At 40.7% G+C, this 17,217-nt stretch overlaps 3 protein-coding genes across 4 annotated transcripts in view; all 3 read right to left on the bottom strand.

Annotated features, from left to right (window-relative positions):
• The window catches only part of smcr8b (Smith-Magenis syndrome chromosome region, candidate 8b), a 9,626-nt gene extending 9,071 nt beyond the window's left edge, over nucleotides 1-555 (bottom strand). The window contains exon 1 of the mRNA XM_032525155.1: nucleotides 376-555. Within this exon, the coding sequence (XP_032381046.1) occupies nucleotides 376-555 (180 nt within the window). The remainder of the gene's footprint in view (nucleotides 1-375) is intronic.
• A 1,251-nt stretch (nucleotides 556-1,806) lies between these two features.
• On the bottom strand, nucleotides 1,807-10,448 carry mief2 (mitochondrial elongation factor 2). Of its 2 annotated transcripts, XR_004333360.1 has the most exons (9): nucleotides 10,257-10,448; nucleotides 7,665-7,824; nucleotides 6,766-6,919; nucleotides 6,298-6,389; nucleotides 5,304-5,480; nucleotides 5,015-5,178; nucleotides 4,111-4,263; nucleotides 3,080-3,637; nucleotides 1,807-3,030 (listed from the first exon to the last, which is right to left on the bottom strand). XR_004333360.1 is itself a non-coding variant. In XM_032525178.1 (8 exons), exons 2-8 carry the CDS (start codon nucleotides 7,800-7,802, stop codon nucleotides 3,133-3,135), a joined length of 1,383 nt encoding a protein of 460 aa, XP_032381069.1. In that variant the 5' UTR covers nucleotides 7,803-7,824; nucleotides 10,257-10,448; the 3' UTR covers nucleotides 1,807-3,132. The 2 variants fall into 2 exon arrangements, 1 of the variants encoding a protein (XP_032381069.1); XM_032525178.1 differs by having other exon boundaries at nucleotides 1,807-3,637.
• A 1,636-nt stretch (nucleotides 10,449-12,084) lies between these two features.
• On the bottom strand, nucleotides 12,085-16,343 carry alkbh5 (alkB homolog 5, RNA demethylase). Its single transcript, XM_032525194.1, has 4 exons — nucleotides 14,936-16,343; nucleotides 14,765-14,845; nucleotides 14,539-14,664; nucleotides 12,085-13,007 (listed from the first exon to the last, which is right to left on the bottom strand). Exons 1-4 carry the CDS (start codon nucleotides 15,655-15,657, stop codon nucleotides 12,848-12,850), a joined length of 1,089 nt encoding a protein of 362 aa, XP_032381085.1. The 5' UTR covers nucleotides 15,658-16,343; the 3' UTR covers nucleotides 12,085-12,847.
• Nucleotides 16,344-17,217: the final 874 nt, after the last annotated feature.

Raw genomic sequence — 17,217 nt, 5'->3', positions numbered from 1 at the left:
AAAAGTCAAGATATAACTTAATAAAATGTATGCAGAATAATTCAATATTCCACACTTCCTTTTTTTAGGAATTTCAGTGCTTTGTTAAACGTAATTAAATAACTTATGAAACAGAGTAATTCACTTATGTGAATATTGTTTGGCCAAAATAAGTAAGTCAATGTGTATAATTATTGAATCCTAAGGTTACACTACAGAGCTATGACACTGGACACCTTCATTCTATTGGAATACATATCCGATCTATAAAGATCTTAATCTTATCTTATTTCTCCTTATAACTCCATCATAACTCTATAAAACGAGTAGGCCTAAGTCATTTTAATGACACTGTAGCCGATTCAGCTTATTATCAAAAACTAAAAACACACACACCTGCTCTGAAAATTCAGCCACCAGTATAAAGTCTCTGTGAAACTGGGCTGAGCTGGTCCAGGGGTTGGATGGAGGCGAAAGGGGGACAGAGAGCTCTTCAGGTAGACCCTCCTGGTCCACCTCTCCTTCCCCAAACCCCTCGGTGCCGGTGAAGGCCAGCAGGTCCGGTGACCCGATCATCTTCAGACCGTGAGCGGTCAACCCATGGAGGGTGTGCTCAGCGGGTCTGAACCTGGGGATCAAACATAGCTACGTCCCGGCCCGTCCCGGTGCGACCTGGCCCGGCCTTCACTCGGTGAGTCAGCTGTTCGCACGGGACGCCGCCACAACAACAACAACAACAACAACAACAACAACAACAACAACAGCCGATAGTTAAATACTTGTTGCGCAGTTGTTTTCAACCACACGGCGAAAGCTGTATTAAATTAAAACCTCAAGAAGTTTCCTCTCCGCTTCAAAATTGTCACGACAACAAGCGGCGTTTTCAGGAACAGACACCAGAGGAAACGTGACGGAGAAGCGAAAGTTTCCTGCGGGCGGCAGTCACAAGGTTAGGTACCCTTTTTCTTCCCGGGATTTGTGTTCTTCTTTTTAGTTATTAGTGAGCTAAGTTCCAGGCTAAAACTACGCGTGCCTCGGTGTCACCTATTTGACCGGCAAACTGAGCGCTCTACACCCATATTTAGCCATGTGATAGGGGCCGGCCCGGGGACGGACCGGTGCCCGGTCTACACTTAAAGTTACAAAAGCGGCACATCAGTCAAAGTCAACTCAAAAAACGAAGACTTCCGGTCACCAGTTTCAAAGTAAAACCTTTTCTTTTTTACATCCGCTGAAAGTAGTCCTGCATTCAAAACATAAATAGGTGAAATTACAAGCGTACTACCATTTAATACAGGCTCTTTAAAGAACCAAAAGCAGAAGTAGGCTACTCATTATACAGAACGGTCCATTTTAGAATAGTGTTTATGTTATTAGATTATGATTGAAGCATTAGTGTGTACATCACTTTAATGTTGCAACTGGTAAAGGTGGAGCTAAGTTTTTATTTTCACAGCATACTGCTGGGTAGCTTAATAATGTTTTATTATTTGATCACCATAACTTGTTTATATTTTGTATTACTAAAGTAAAAAGTACAATATTTGCTTCCAAAAAAGCTGTGGAGTAGAAGTATAAATATACGAAGGTAAACTGCAAGTAGGCTACCTCAAAAATGTACTTAGTAAATGTACCTATATTAGTTATATTCCACTACTGGTTACAAAGTGTTCAGTTTAAGTTTAAGTGGATTTAACTGTATGATCATTTCAGAGGATGCAGTTTGTGGTGCTGTTGAACTGCATTGCGTTAAACAAACCGGTCAGTGTCACATACAAACCAGTCAAAGTTAACAGTAAAAAAAACTTGCACCACTAAGACTAAATGTATAAATTAGGAATGATTTAATGAATGAAAACAGCATAATACAACTACAAAAAGTAGCCTCATATTTTCTGATAAGTTTCAGCACATTTAAGGATAAGCTCACATTTTTTTCAGAAGATTTTGTTCCGCATCACTTATATTGAAATCTTTAGGAACGGATGTCTTCTCTGCCAGCATGCAAGACGATTTTTTACAGTAATCAGTACCAAATTTAATGTACATACTATATGGGCATGAGAGTGTTGTTTTAAGACAGATGTGTCCATGTCACATGTCGGTAGCCATCCGTTTCTGCTGTTTAGGCCATCAGCTGATGGTAACGGTTATCAGCTGGCTCTCACATGACATGATTTTAGCATTTTGATTGATATGTGCATGAAACTAGTGCAAAATGTTTACAAAGTTGCACGATTCTACTCAGGGGGCATTAAACACACTGATAAATAAAGTTGTATGAAAAAGTTTAACGTGAAACACCAGGCTGGGACGTATCTTTGTGACACTCGATTTTCAAGTTTGAAAACAATAATTTTGAAGCAACTGAGCGAGAATCTGCGTGCTTTAATTGTTATTAGCAGTTTCACTCTTCAATCACAGAAAATCGATTTTTAACTGAAGAAATGGCCACAGCATATATACGGTTTTTAAAAGCAACTGCATAAAATTGTTAGGCAACTTTAATTATAATCTAAAGGGTTTTTACCCAGAACAGCTTGGCAACAGACTGCACACTTTAGCCTCCAGTATGATAAAATATATACTTTGCATTAAATATGTTCAACTCAGAGACTGAATGGTTTAAGAAGTGCATTAAAACCTTGTTGGTTTTCAGCGGGTCATCCATTTTTCTGCATAGTTAGAATATATTAAAATAGACTTAGGTAATAATGCAGAGGACACACACTCAGTAGAGGCTAGAAAGAATGAATGCACGTGAAAAATTATAATCATGCAAACTTAAATGCACACTTGGCTGTGGCGTTCAGGCACATCCTGAAGCATCGCTTCAAACATCTTGATAAAGACTTCCTCAGCTCCTTTCCTCTGAGTGATTATTTTAGCTTGATTATCACTTTTACATCTGCAGTCTCTCTGTAGCTTCTCCTCCTCTAGTTTAGACATCAGTCCATGGTGCCTGCCATTTCGTCACTCCAACTGTACCCTGTTCCCTTTCCTCAAAGCCGGACGGAGGGGCTCACCAAAGAGTATAGACAGAGGGAAGAAATAAATCTTTGCTTTGAACCAAACATTTTGAATGATAAAAGATTCTCGTGTGTGTGTGTGTGTGTGTGTGTGTCAGAGCTTGGGCGATGTGTGTGCAGACAGTTATATGAGCAAAATTTCTGGCTCTGACACGGCACAGTAGAGCATGAAGCCCATCTGGTCCACCTGGTCCTCCGACAGGCCGCTCAGCAGATTGACAGCTGGCTTGAAGTAACTGTGTAACGCCTCTTGTTCGAGGTAGCCAATCAGCTCTGTGATGCACTGCTGGAATCGCACATGAAGGCTGCTCTCGGACCAGTCGCTCTCACTGTCACTGAGGTGCAGGATGAGATTGGCGAGCGGGGCGGCTTGAAGCGGCCGCAGGGCAGGGTTCAGTCTGCACACAGCCTTGAGGATTTTAAGTGTGTGTCTGCGGTGTCCGTCGTCAGCGGTGTCGAGCTGAGTCAGGCGCTGAGTCTCCCACGGGTAGAGAGACAGGTGCCAGGCGTTGACCCAGGGAGAGGTGAGCTCAGGCTGGGCGGTCAGAACCACGTCCCCCTCCCGCAGCAGAGGCAGCATGGAGATAAACAGGGACTGATCACTGCTCTCTGCCCACTCGTTCCCAGGCCTGAAGATTTACAACCGGAGGAAAACACACACACAAACATCACACAGGTGCATGTTTAAACTTGCATTCAGTTATATTTGTTTACACAGTCTTTTGAGCCATTATTCATTAAAAACATAAAGTTTTAGAGAGAAAGTTTTTCTATTAGCATCCCGTTTACCCAAGCAATTTAACGGGGTTTGGGGAAAGCCTTTACACATTAGGGACACAATTTAGCTACAGATAAAAGGGGGTAAATCAACAGCAATGTTTCAAAATGAACAGCAGCTTACCACTAAAAGAGTTTTTAAAAATGTTTTGGAAAGTGAATTTTAACACTTTAGACTGCATCAACAATTAATATTTATGTCATCACTGCCCTCTTAACTTCAATGTGTAACCTCTAATGGTGCTAAAAAAAATAAAAAAAATAAAAAAATAAAAACTGTTCCTCATCCAGCAATAAAAAATAACAATAAAGAACAGACACACACCGAATCTCCACTTTTAGGTCTGGTCCTCCTAGGACAGGTCTGACGAGACAGTCCAGAGTGCTGCTGATGGACGGCCAGTTTATAGTTTCCATGACAGCTTTACTAAACATGTTCACAACAGCTTCTGCGGACAGGTAACCCCCCACCAGGTACCTACAAGACACGAGAAGAGACTGGTTTTAGTGGATGGCTCAATTTTCCTGGAGAACGTGTCCTTGCTTACCTTGAGCTGTGATTAAGTCTGTTACTGCTGCTTCAATGTTAGTAAGTAACAAAGGCTGGCGGAAAAGGTAGTAGGGCTGCACGATACAAGACTATACATACATTTTGGATATCCTAATCTCATATGGCATAAGTGGTGTCTTTTCCTGGTTTTAAAGGAGGGATTACAGTAAAGTGATGTCATTTTCTGAACTTACCAGACTGTTGTAACTCTTCTATTATTTGCTGTTAACTAGTCATTATATCCACATTACTGATGATTATTTATCAAAAATCTCTTCGTGTAAATATCTTGTGAAAACACCAATAGTCAACACTACAATATTGTTGCGGTATCAACATCGAGGTATTTGGTCAAAAAATATCGTGATGTATGATTTTCTCCATATCGCCCAGCCCTAACTCAAATGAGAGATTTGCAAAGCTGTAAAGGGCTCTTGATAGACTAAACAGGAAAAAAATCCAGCAGATTAATTAAATATGAAAATGATCGTTAGTTGCAGCCCCAGTGTTAGTTATTTACGTATTTACATGTAATAGACGTCGGCACATTCATTTTCCTGACAATCACTTCTGCAGTATTTGCATTAAAAACACAATTGTTGCTAATTAGCAGTAATAGTTATTAAAACTAGTCCCACTAACTTTTTAGTATCATAACATTTTATGTGTGCGCCATCACCTGTCCCAGTAGCTGAGTCCTCTGGGAAAATATTCCAGATTGACCCGGCGGACCATCCAGTGCAGCGGGTGTGTGAGCAGCGTTTCCTCTCCCGGGATGAGACGCCACAGAGAAGCTTCCAGCTGTAGAGGCACCAGCAGACATGCATGGTCCGCGCTAACCACCTAAACATACACAGAAATATACCCATAGGGTTTATTTATCTAATACTGTCCCCCTTCACTGAAGGGGAAAACAAGTTATGTGAAGGTGTATTATCAGCCAGAAAGAGAATACATTGTGTGTGTACCTGCAGGTCATCCAGCAGAGAACCTCCGAGGCTCATTTCTCCCAGGGGCATGTCAGGAAGACGGCTGCGCAGAAAGCCCTGGATCTCAGTGCAGATGTCCAGAGCTTGAGACTGAGCCCTCTGGACCTCATTTGGAGTTAGTGCTGCCCTCGTGTGATAATACTGCTGCAGTCGCTCCTAAACACATTTTATACAGTTTTCCAATGATACAGAGCTCAGGCAGACAGCTACTGTACCATGTCTGTGCATCCTTCAGTGAGGCACACCTACTGGGTTGCCGACAACTCTAAATATGAAGTTAACAAAACAGTTTTGGAGTTTTCACATTTCTACTGGTAATGCGTACAGCTGCTTCTTGAGTAGTGTAATATTCAAAGTCATGTTGTGGCTCTAAGCAGACTTAGGAACTCTGACGGCATGGCGCTTTGCCAATTAAGTTGCTGCGAGGAAGTAAAGTAGTAAACAGCAATACTTTGTGTACTCTGTTATTGCTGCTTAAGAATCCTTATCAATCAAACAAAACAAAACAAATTAAGATGCAAGATGATAACTATTCATTACAGTTACATTTGCATAAGCTTTCTTAAAAGGCAAATCCCATTGTTTCAAATCCCTTCTTATGTCCAGTCATGCGTTTGTGGCAGCTCTACTATCATTCGCTGACCAAATTGTTTCATGTAGCTTGTCCAGAAAAATCCACAACATTTTTGCTTGTGTGGATGTTCTGCACATCAACTCAAAGCTGTTTTCATGCTGGTTTGACTTCTTCTATACAGCCAGTGCACAAGCACACATTATTTTGATTACGCAGGGCTCCCGGGGCTCGGTGCAGCCTAACCAGTGCATAACAATGCGTATCCCCTAAGCACTGAGCTTTACAAAACGTGTTACAAACGCATAAATTAACGAGCCAACACTGAGCAAGCTTTTACAGCAGCTGCTAAGACTAAATGCATAATATATGCATTTTAGACCTCAGAGCCAAAATGCATACCTGCAAACTGAGGACACAGAGCTGAAGTCTCTTGGACTTTGACTCCGGTTTAGACTCCAGAGAGGACATCTGAGGTTGTTGGCACAGGTCCGCTGATTGAGAAAGAGACCACAATGATGATTAGAATATACACATCTATGTATTTCAGGGGTTGTGAGAAAAAAAAAGAAAAAATCGATACAGTATGGTATTGCAATATTTTCCATGGCAATACTGTATCAATTTACAGATGCCAAGTATTGATTTATTATTATATATGTGTGTTGGTCAGTTTGTCTGTTTGACAATAAAATTGAAGTGAGAGGAACAAACCGAGACATTTATCTGTTTAGATGAAACAGGTGTTGACAAAGTTTACTTTTGGGGACATCATTTGAAATTGGTAAAAATTTGAAGTTGGAAAAAAGGTAATAAATTGCAATATATTGCAGAAGGTTGCACTTTTGGTCGCTGAGATGTGGCACGTACCTTTTTGCTGTTTTGCTGCCTTGGTAACATGTTTCATCACCACACCCTTTATGCCCTTCTTGATCAGAGTGGGGGAAGCAGAGACCAAACTCAACTCAGCCATCTTCTGCTCCACCTTTTCATCATCGGCTGCACGGCCTGCGCGCTCTATCAGCTTAACACAAACACTCACGGTCACACACGCTGCACTGCATGACTGATAATGTGTTGCCCAAATACAGAGTACATCCACTGGCATCTCCTGCAGGCCAACCAATTCAGATTGAAGAGGCACACAGATAACCTCTGTCTCAAGGAAGTCTATTAACTACAGATTTCACATTTTACATTGCTGCTGCTGACCATTATCCAAATGCATTTTGACAAAGTTCCTGTCTTTACGTTTATTCCACTACCAAACAAAACTCTACTTAAAATGTGTTTAAGTTATTAAATGTATTTGTAAGCTTGAGTTAATGTTAATGATGCTAATTAGATTCCAGAGTCAGCTGCCAAACAGCAATCATTTTAACAAACAATAGTCTGCCTAAACTCAAGCCATTTGACTATTGATATATAATATTGATATAAGCTGGGGATGCAGTAGACCTATTTGTAGTCCTAGCAATGAGTAGTTTTGGCATGATATTCAACAAAACTTGCTACAAGTAATGAAAAAGCTGTAGGATGAACTGCCAATCTATAAGTGGACAACTAAAACTACAACTCAATGCTCAATAGTTTTTTGAGTGCTAGCATAGCACTTGTGCATTAAAGATTCAGGAAAAATCCTGGGCTTTACAGGGGCTCCTTTTCCCCAGGTCAGAATTTCTGCAGTGATGAATTTCTCCAAATACAGACGAATGAAGAGTGCATGAACGTTGCACTGATGTGGTACTAACAACCTGAAGAACACTCACCCGTTTCACTGCCAGTGTAGCAATTCCTAGCATGGCAGCCCCACCAACTCCCAGAATCAGCCGGGCATTAGACAGCAGGAAGTCAATCACCATGGCGATGCCATCCGCTCCTCGCCGCCGACTGCCCTGGAAGTTCATTGCTTCCTTTTTTGCGGTTAGCCTTTGGAAAGGAGAACGCAAAACAAAAATTCAACTGGGCAGAAAGTAACACAGGACGTGACTGTCAGGGAGAGGGAAAACAAACTACCTGCAGCAGTCTTTCTCTTGAAATCATGGGATGCAGCTAAACCTCCACATGAATGTTATGAAGTCAGAATAACCAATGAGATGAGATGACAGCATATGCAGCAATAAAGTAGTAACATTAAAATGTGTACTGGCGGTAGAGAAATTAAAAGGAGAAAAAAATATGAATGAATAAGTTGAGATACTAAACAAATGCAAATGTATTCATACGTGGAACAATGAATGGTTTGATGAGTGTTAAAATACTGTAAATACTGGACTGAGTGATCTCCACCCAAGTCAACCTGTACGGACAGGTTGGTTTTGGACCGATGTGTTAGACAGCACCAAAACACCAAATGAAAGAATAGGTTTTGGAGGAATCCTCCCTACAGCAGAGCTATACTTGGAGAAACTACAGTATGTCAAATAACTTTCTACCCACTGCAGCTTTAAGTGTATTTTTAAAACAGTCACTGATTCACTGTATTAAGTTTTGATGTTGGCATGAAGAACATTTCTATTTCTATAGATTATAAATCCCCTTTAAGCAACTGTGTGATATTGGGCTATAGAATACAACAGTAATGTAGTGAATTTGACATACATAATTCAACTAGGTTATTAAGTGTGGTTCCACACACTGTTGATTATAGTCACTTCATGTAATGGTGACTGTTCGGGGATCATGGTACCTTTAAATGTTGGCTATTCGTGATGACGTGTTTTTTTTGCGCTGGACGGCGCCTTTTTTTTGCTATGTAGTTTTCATGCATTAGTGTGCGCCACTTGAGAAATTGTCTCTTGTGTTTTCTTACAATGTCCACAGTAACATGATTCATTAATTACTATAATCTTCCCATAATTTATAACTGACAACTTCAGTTTTGGGAAACTAACCACTCTGCTGCCGTCTCTCACTGGTCTTAAACACAACACATTTAGAGACATTATTTTAGAACTTTAACAACCATGACAAATCTTCTTTTTAGGAACAGGAAGCTAATATAATAATAAAAACACTACTACTTATAAAAAGAGCTTTAGGAACCGGGGTGACTGTTTCTCTTGGCTGCTTCTGTGTCAGATGTTGAAGGTAGACAGGCCTTTTTTGCACAAGATATATTAGGCCTTTTTCATAGGAGACCTTTTGACTTGTCATAGGAGGAAAATCACAGTTGTAATAATAACATTTACAATGGTTTAGTTCCATTCTAGTGTCTTATTAAGCATTTCCAGTGAGACAAAATGGAATACAGCCATCATTAATGTTTATTAATTACACCCGCTTTTCTTTCTGTGTCAAAATGTCTTTTGTGACAACGTTGAACAACTGCCTTTTCTAACCTGTTATAAAGGGTAGCAGGAAGCTGCAGAGGTGGTGCATGGTCTCTTTTAACTAAATCCAATGGTGAGGTTATTAAAGATGGGAAAATATGAATTTGATTCCAAAATCTGTATTTGATTTGAGATCTGTGAACCAATCTTTCAAGCACGCATGCTCATTTGAGGAGCAGACACATATTTGACCATGACATAAACATAGTCCTATGCTTAGTTTGTACACAACTTGAACGTGTACCATGGGCTTATCATGTTTAGCTCCAGGCACCTGAGATTCAGAAATAGCCACAGGAGGACATGACTGTGAACCATTTTAACAGAGTGCGTGTCCTCTCTTTTTGCCAGAGGTACAGCAGGGTCCCAAGAACCGAGACACGCTCTATTTATAGACCCAAAACATGCCACGAGTTACACGAGCTGGGTCAAACTTATAACGACCTTCCTGGTCAAGTTACAGCACAACAAATGTCTGCCCCACGTTCAGTCCTGCTGGGGCACTTTCAACGTCAGAGCAGAGTATATGCGTTATTATTTAATATTTAATGATGCAATGACAGATTTGTAACATTAGCATCATACACCGCAAGGTTGTTACTGTAAGTGAGGGGACAGGTAGCGTCTATACATGGGACAGTAACAACGTAGTCTTATACATAAAAATGCTTCGTTTTTACTGTTTCCTTTGCTCATCTTGCAGTTATTACATGCCACGCTTAATGTTTAGCTTAACTATGTTTACTTGTGTAAACCTGCTGCCATCGTATCCAGTGTTTCCAGTGTCTACAGATGTAACACCAGCGATTAGTAACGCAACACGATCCATGTCCATAGCTAACCTAACATGACCATTCGGCCAACTATTTATAGCCATTTTAGCAGCATGAAGAACAGCGTTGGTAAAGCTAACGCTAGCCCATATGTATAGCTATATCTATGAAGCTAGCCAGCTGCTAGGTACAGGTGCTAGAGATAGGTACATTAGCAGTCAGTGACAGCTATCCCTCAACAGTTAAATATACTTACCACTCAGCGCGGAGAGAAATATAACCGATATAGTTCGACTCCACAACATCAGTGTTTTTGATACAACGCGTATTTCTTATTTCTACCGTTATTGGACACAGAGTAAATGTAGCTAGTTCTGCCAGCTAGCTACAGGATACAGCTGCTGGTTTCTTCTTCGTTCTTTTAATTGCAGTTGGCATTCAACGTTAAGGTGCAGCACCGCCCCCATGAGGAGGTCAGGAGAAAACCAACTAACTACACAATCTCACGAAAGTCAATTTAGCAGTGATGGAAAATTACAAAATTATATAGGACTATTTTGAGATACATACTTGTACTCTTTTCGTAAGTATTTCCATTTTATGCTGCTTTGTACTTCACTACATTTCGGATATATATATTGTATATATCTATATCTACTGTACGTATATATCTATATCATAATTTAAAAAGTGAAAGGATCCATTGTTACAGCTAAAACAACAAAAGTACATAAGTATTAAGTTGTAAAAACTTAGCTCCACCATAACCAATAACATTAAAACAAATATTTTTTCTAACGTATTTATGCCTTTACTACCAAGACTTGATCAAATGAAACTTGAAATTAACATTAAGTTAATAAGTTTAATTTGTGATCACTTTGAATTTGTTATTTGTTTAAGAAATATACAATTGGAAATATTTAAAAGCATATATATTTTACGTTTTTTCTTTATTGAATTATAAATAACTTTCCGGAAATATCGAGGATGCATAATATACAAACTTATATAACAATCAAAGGAATATTAGGGGGATACAGAAATTGAATGGCAAAAGCGAAAATCAACACTTAATATGAAACTTAAATTAACATTGATCAATAAAAATGTTCAGAAGCCAAAAAAAACATTACATTTTAATGACATCCCGACGGCTCTACCGACAGTGTCCCTTCCTGCTCAGAGGCCTACAAGAGTGACAACATATTCAGTAAAGGTCTAAACTGAGGCAACTGGTGTGTGAAATCACCTCAGGGTGAGTTTAGTGAAGACCCTGAGTGCTTTAGAGATGACATGGGCCCAAAATGGACAAAAAACCCTAGAACAAGCCACTAGCGTTAATATACTGTACTGGTTTCCTATGCATGTCACTGGTTTCCAAAATCCGAGTGAAATTATATTGTAATTGCAAAAAAAGAAACATCTCTGATTGCCTGCTGTGGCCAGTTATTTGCTTGATAATTTAAAATAGGTCAACTTGAATACGACTCCAGATAGATCTCTAACAACATAAGAGTAAGACAACTCCAGTTTGCTGTTCCTCAGCCTGGTGCTTAAACAGCCAGCTTGGTTGAGGGACAACCCTACTTTACTGAATGGCAGACCAACTCTGTGGAGACAATTTCCGATTTATTCCAGTCAGCCAGCACATTTTTAGCTTAAAAAAAAAAGGCCTGTTAAACCCACGAAGCCACCGTGTCCACAAAGTTAGTGTGCCGTTCTGTTTGGGGAGTTCCAGTGTTTGCCTCTTGCAGACTATTTTAACTTTTGCAAACATGTTCACAACTGTAGCTGTACCAAAAACCATGAACACAACCCATTCTGTCATAGTCACTTCTCCTCTGAACAGAGGTTATTTTTGTTCATGTGTAACTCTAGAATAACAGTGAGCTAATACATACCTCTGCCAAATATGGCTGACTGGGAGCAAGGAACAAATGGATCAGTGTTTACACACCAAAATTAAGGACAAATAAACATGGAAATTAAGTTTCTTCTCAGCCGCGCGTTCAGACGCAAGTTAAACAAGACATAATAGGGTTGGTTTTGTTCTGTCTGACCCAAATATCACAGATTTTAAATGAGGGACATTTTGATTTAATAGAGAACGTTAATAATGTGGCCTCTGTCACTACAACAAGGAACTTCAAACAGAAACAGGAGCATAAAACAAGGCCTGAGTTTTTCATCACTCCATAAAACATCAGTTTAGTTAATGCACCGGACTCTGACCTCCACCAAGACAAGCCATACTGCAGAATCAAATCATAACAGAAAACATGGCTGCCCATCTGTTGTTTCAACTTAAAACTGCAACAGGGACGCAGAAGTGAACAAAGATCTGACACGGCACAGCAAAGTTGAAGATCAGAAAGGTAGGTGCAAAAAAAAGCATGTTTCTTTCTGCATAAGAGTTCCCCCAATCAAAGATTAAACAAACATATTGTACATTATAACAAGTTAGATTACAGCTCAGGTTTTCTTTTGTATAAGTCCATACCTACATCCTTCTTTTAGCTCTTGCAGTCTGTACATCGTTACAAAAAATACATGCCATTCTGAAGTATTTATGGACATAGAAACAAGAAACTTTCAATTAAACGTAATTTAGCAACAGAGCCCAACTGAAGTAAGTAACTTGTGGTTCTGTAGTGTGTAGCAAAGACACCAACTTCGTCTGCCAGAAACAAACAAATCAGACTCAAATCAAACTGCAGACAACATGATGACTGGGCTCCTTGTGCCAGACTAAAACTGGAGCAAGAAAATGATGATCATAGAAAGTTACAGTACTGAAATACGTAAAAGAATGGGTTGATTTATGTGTGCACGTGTGAGGAGTGCTCAGTGGCGTCTCATTTTGACTTTGCGTCCGTAACTCTCCCGGTGTTTGTCAGAGTCTTGACCACGTCTCCTGTAGTTCTCGGAACTGATGCTGTGACGACGATGACGGGAGTGTGACGGATGTCTGTTCTCCTCTTTATCCATCTCTAGTACCCTTGGCCTGGTGGACAAAGATTTGAGATACTGAGTCAGATTTATCACATGCAGATTGATTGTACACTGTTTTTTGCACCTTACATGACGCCTGCTCAAACGGAACACAATAGCACATTGTTACAGTCTCAGCTATTTCCTTTGCACAAGTGTGTCTTAACCCCTTTTCAGACATGCAACATGCAACAACAATGACTTCATCAATCTGTTGAAGTGATGGCTTTTAATCATTCAGATATAGGTGACTTTTAAGTTAATGTTCCTCATGGCTTCATCCAGACAGCACATTAACTGGTGTGTGAGAAGGTTGTCTGTTCTTTCACTGGCTGCATCACTTTTGGATTTTAATTATTTTGCCTTTGAAGTCTTAATTAATGACCATTGTGGGCGTGAGGGACGCTTACCACCCTGCCTCTCAATGACTCCACTGATACATTCTCACATCAGTCTCATCATTTAGTGTTATTAGAGAGCAAATTCTGCAGCCCGTTTTATAGACTGCATCAATATTGCGCTTATATAAATAAGTAATGCATATTTATATTGATTATACGTATTGACTATATGTTTATATTTTGTTGGATATTATTTTATTTATCCACACAGTATGAATGCAAATTAAGAAGACTGTTGGTCAGATTGTTACTGTGTGTGTGTGTGTGTGTGTGTATATATTTTTTTAACATTAATATAAGTTTTCCCAGCCTGTCTATGGTCCCCCAGTGGCTAGAAATGGTGATAGGTGTAAACCGAGCCCTGGGTATCCTGCTCTGCCTTTGAGAAAATGAAAGCTCAGATGGGTCTGAAATCTTGCCCCTTATGAGGTCATAAGGAGCAATGTTACCTCCCCTTTCTCTGCTTTACCCGCCCAGAGAATTTGGCCCGTCCATTGGAGAGATCATGGATGGGCCATGATCATGGATTTCAAACAAGCAAAGTGGCGGTTTGTCAAGGCAACACCCCCATGCCTCCACCTTGCCTCCCCCATTCTCTCTTCCTCAATAGCTACGGACCCAGAAATGGCACATACTAAGGAAAGCTCATTGTGGGACTGGCTCTAGTGGCTGTGATTCTGCACCAAGGCTGAATTTTGTGAAAGAGACGTCAGAAACAGTATTAGGGGACCACTAAGGTCTATATAAAAGCCTCCAAAGAGCACCATGTCATGGGACCTTTAATATCAGGTGTCGTCTTGCTTTGCCAGAACATCGTGCTTTGGTTTAATGCCATTTCTTTAAACCAATCAGAATCGTCATGTGTGGTGCTAACTCCTCACAGAGCCGCTGCGAAATAGTTGTGTGAGAGTAACCTCAGATTTGGTAGATAGTCTAGTTAGCTGCATCCGGCGGAATTTCTTGCAGCACCGGAGCAATCCCAGAAGTGGAACGCAAAGGACATAGACTATATCAGGTGTAACTATCCTCTGGCCTGATTAATCAGATCGACAAACTCTGTAACTGCCCTAAGCCCCCTTTCAGATCAGGTCTATTTTTTTTGGGTTTCGGACCCATGAAGACCTCTACTGTGTGGGTGCATACCTGTGAGCAGCATCAGGCTCTGCTTTGCGATGAGAGCGTTTGGCTTTCAGAGGAGGGGGTCTCTTTACAGGAGGAGAAGAGCTCAACAGGCTGTCAGAGTCCAGTCGAGGAGCATCTGGTCTGGTCCTGGCAAATAAAGGAGGAAGGACAAGTACAAGGGCATGGATAAGAGAAAGAGCATTTCATTCAAGACCATTTTTTGTTAAAGGACAGTATGTTGACTCACTTTCTAAGGATGATAACTGCACGCCGCTCCTTGATGTCTTGGGGCCGGATGCAATGGGTGATGTCATCAGCAGCGTAGCCACTGAGAAAGAAAGATGCTGTAAGTCCTTGGCAGACACACAAAAACAGTAATGCAATCAGCACTTGAGAGCAAACACAGTGTCATAGTCACCTCAGTACTGTGACACTCCCTCTTCTCACAGGCAGGACAAACACCGGCTCTGACACCCGGATCGGTTTGAACTGGAAGCGGCAGCCGAAGCAGAGCGCGCTGTCACTGAAGAAGGACACGGACACGATGGGCCTTGCAAAGATGTGCAGAGGATCTACATGTGACACAATGCAGCCACCTGGTTGATAATCGTTGATGACAGCACTGTTGACAAACCCTTCTGGGACCACTCCACTAGACACAAGACGCTTGATCACCAGCTCATGCACCCAGTTTGGGATCTCATTCACTTCTCCTTTGCGGTACAGCCTCTCCTGGCCCGGTCCACGCTTCTCCAGCTGGGATCCATACGTGTAACCCTCCCCAAAGAAGTACTTGTTGCGGAGGGGCGCCCTGTCCACTGTGTGCTCACGGTAAAGTCCAGCCTCTCCTTTGGCAACCACGTCGTCGATCTTCTCCTCGATGAGAGCGCACTCCTCCGGTGAGAAGATGCTCTTTTGCAGGATACTGCTCCTCACCCGGCTGGCCTCCTGCTCACGGTGCTCCGCGCTGTCATCGCTGTGCTCATATTCATCGTCGTCGGACTCTCGGAACTTGCGCTTTCGACTTTTTCCGCTGCTGCCGTTACTCGTCCCGTCCACGTATTTATTTTTAAAGTCGTCTCTGTGTGGAGTCATGGATTTCAGCTTCTCCCTCAGGTCAGAGTACCCGCTGGCTGCCATGTCAGCCAAACCAATAAGACTAGTGTAGTGCGACGTGAGCTCCTAGCTAACAATTAGCATGTATCAGCGCTGCATGTCAGCACTGTTTTAACTGACTGGTTAATATGAACCGACTTGATGTCAAAGGGAGTCTTTGACGGTAGCTAGATGTCGCTAGCTTAAGGACCACTTAATCACTGAGGTGTCAAGCGCACTGAAGTAACGTTAGCTAAAATGGCTTAGTTTCTTCTCCGTCCTGTGTGTGCATTTAAACAGCACTCCTGTGTGAAACGTGACAATTTGTAGATAATATTACCGGATGCTAACAAACAAGCACAGCTGTGATAAAATCTGCGTCGACACTACAACACGCTCAGCCAGCGGAAAAGCTAAACGATATCTACCCGAGCTGCTCGGCTACCAGCTAGCTAGCTTAAACTAGCCTGGCTTGGTCTGTCCGTTGCCGCCTGGAAATACTGTCAAACCACGCAGCAACATTTCACATGTCACCGTTAAATTCCAAACCTCGGCGCTCCAGAGACGTTTCCTCTTAGGTTTGAACTCCAAGAGTCCATGGAAAACATTGTTGTATTCACACAAGGATTTACCACGGTCAATTTAGACCATCGTCTCCTAAAAAAAAAGGCTGAAAATAAACTCGTGTAACCTGCTAGAGATGTGCGCATGCTCAGTGGTGACCTGGGAGGGACCGTCACGTGAACACTAAAAATCCATTTTAGGAGCCCTGAGGGCACGCGCAAGACTAGTGCTAATTTTGTCCCACTAACCTCTTATCTACTTTCATAAAGTCCACCGTGAACAAATTGTTTACACATTTTGTAAGATTCTGTAATGTGAATTAAGGTTTGTGTGGTGAAATATATCTGAATACTAACGCCTAACTGCTCAACATTACATGTAGATATTTGTATGCATACTATAGCCTACATATCTACTATACCTTACCTACATAGTGTATACCAATTTTTAGATTGGTAACTGAAATTTTTGGTCAATTTGGTCGGTTTTATATAACTAACCTATCAAATACTTTTAGGTTGTAGACACTTGTTCAAACAAATAAGCAATTTAAAAACGTGGACTTGTGTTGGCCTTTAAAAAAAACAAATTTCTGACGTGTAATATACCACACAATTAACTGATTAGCAAGAAAATAACATACAAAAGTTTAAAAGTTTAAAAAGTGCCCATTACAATTTACCAAAGCCCAAACTGACACATTAAAATTACATGTTTGGTCTAAAACACAAAATATTTAAGACGAATAAAACCAGCCAATTTTCAGATTTAGACAAGTTGGAGGAAGAATTTTGCTTAAAACAACTTTTAACAACAATTAATACCTAATTGGATTGATGGAAAAAGATAAAAATTAATTTCCTTTTGATTAACTAATGGTTCAATCCATCGTTTAAACTTTTAAAATTTCAAGAAAGAAAAAAAAATTACTTGCAGCCCTGCCAAAGACTGTTTATTAATTTACTAGTTTAGAGGCTTTGTTAATTCTTATTTTAATGTTGACTGTTTATATCTATCAAAATCTTCTATTTTATTCAAATA

The sequence above is a fragment of the Etheostoma spectabile genome, chromosome 2 (genome assembly GCF_008692095.1).
Source record: "Etheostoma spectabile isolate EspeVRDwgs_2016 chromosome 2, UIUC_Espe_1.0, whole genome shotgun sequence".
In the NCBI taxonomy this organism is placed as follows: Eukaryota; Metazoa; Chordata; class Actinopteri; order Perciformes; family Percidae; genus Etheostoma; species Etheostoma spectabile.
The sequence above is the reverse complement of the archived record's forward strand: the minus strand, read 5'-3'. Positions and strand labels throughout refer to the sequence as shown.

Excerpts from the sequence above, each read along its gene's own strand:
- alkbh5 (XM_032525194.1), bottom strand. The coding sequence starts at position 15,657 with ATGGCAGCCAGCGGGTACTCTGACCTGAGGGAGAAGCTGAAATCCATG. Across the intron at positions 14,846-14,935 it reads GGGAGTGTCACAGTACTGAG|TGGCTACGCTGCTGATGACA; the intron begins GTGACTATGACA and ends TTTCTTTCTCAG. Across the intron at positions 13,008-14,538 it reads GAGCCTGATGCTGCTCACAG|GCCAAGGGTACTAGAGATGG; the intron begins GTATGCACCCAC and ends TTTGTCCACCAG.
- mief2 (XM_032525178.1), bottom strand. The coding sequence starts at position 7,802 with ATGAACTTCCAGGGCAGTCGGCGGCGAGGAGCGGATGGCATCGCCATG. Across the intron at positions 5,481-6,297 it reads TCTGTGTCCTCAGTTTGCAG|GAGCGACTGCAGCAGTATTA; the intron begins GTATGCATTTTG and ends AAATGTGTTTAG. Across the intron at positions 4,264-5,014 it reads GGACTCAGCTACTGGGACAG|GTACCTGGTGGGGGGTTACC; the intron begins GTGATGGCGCAC and ends CGTGTCTTGTAG.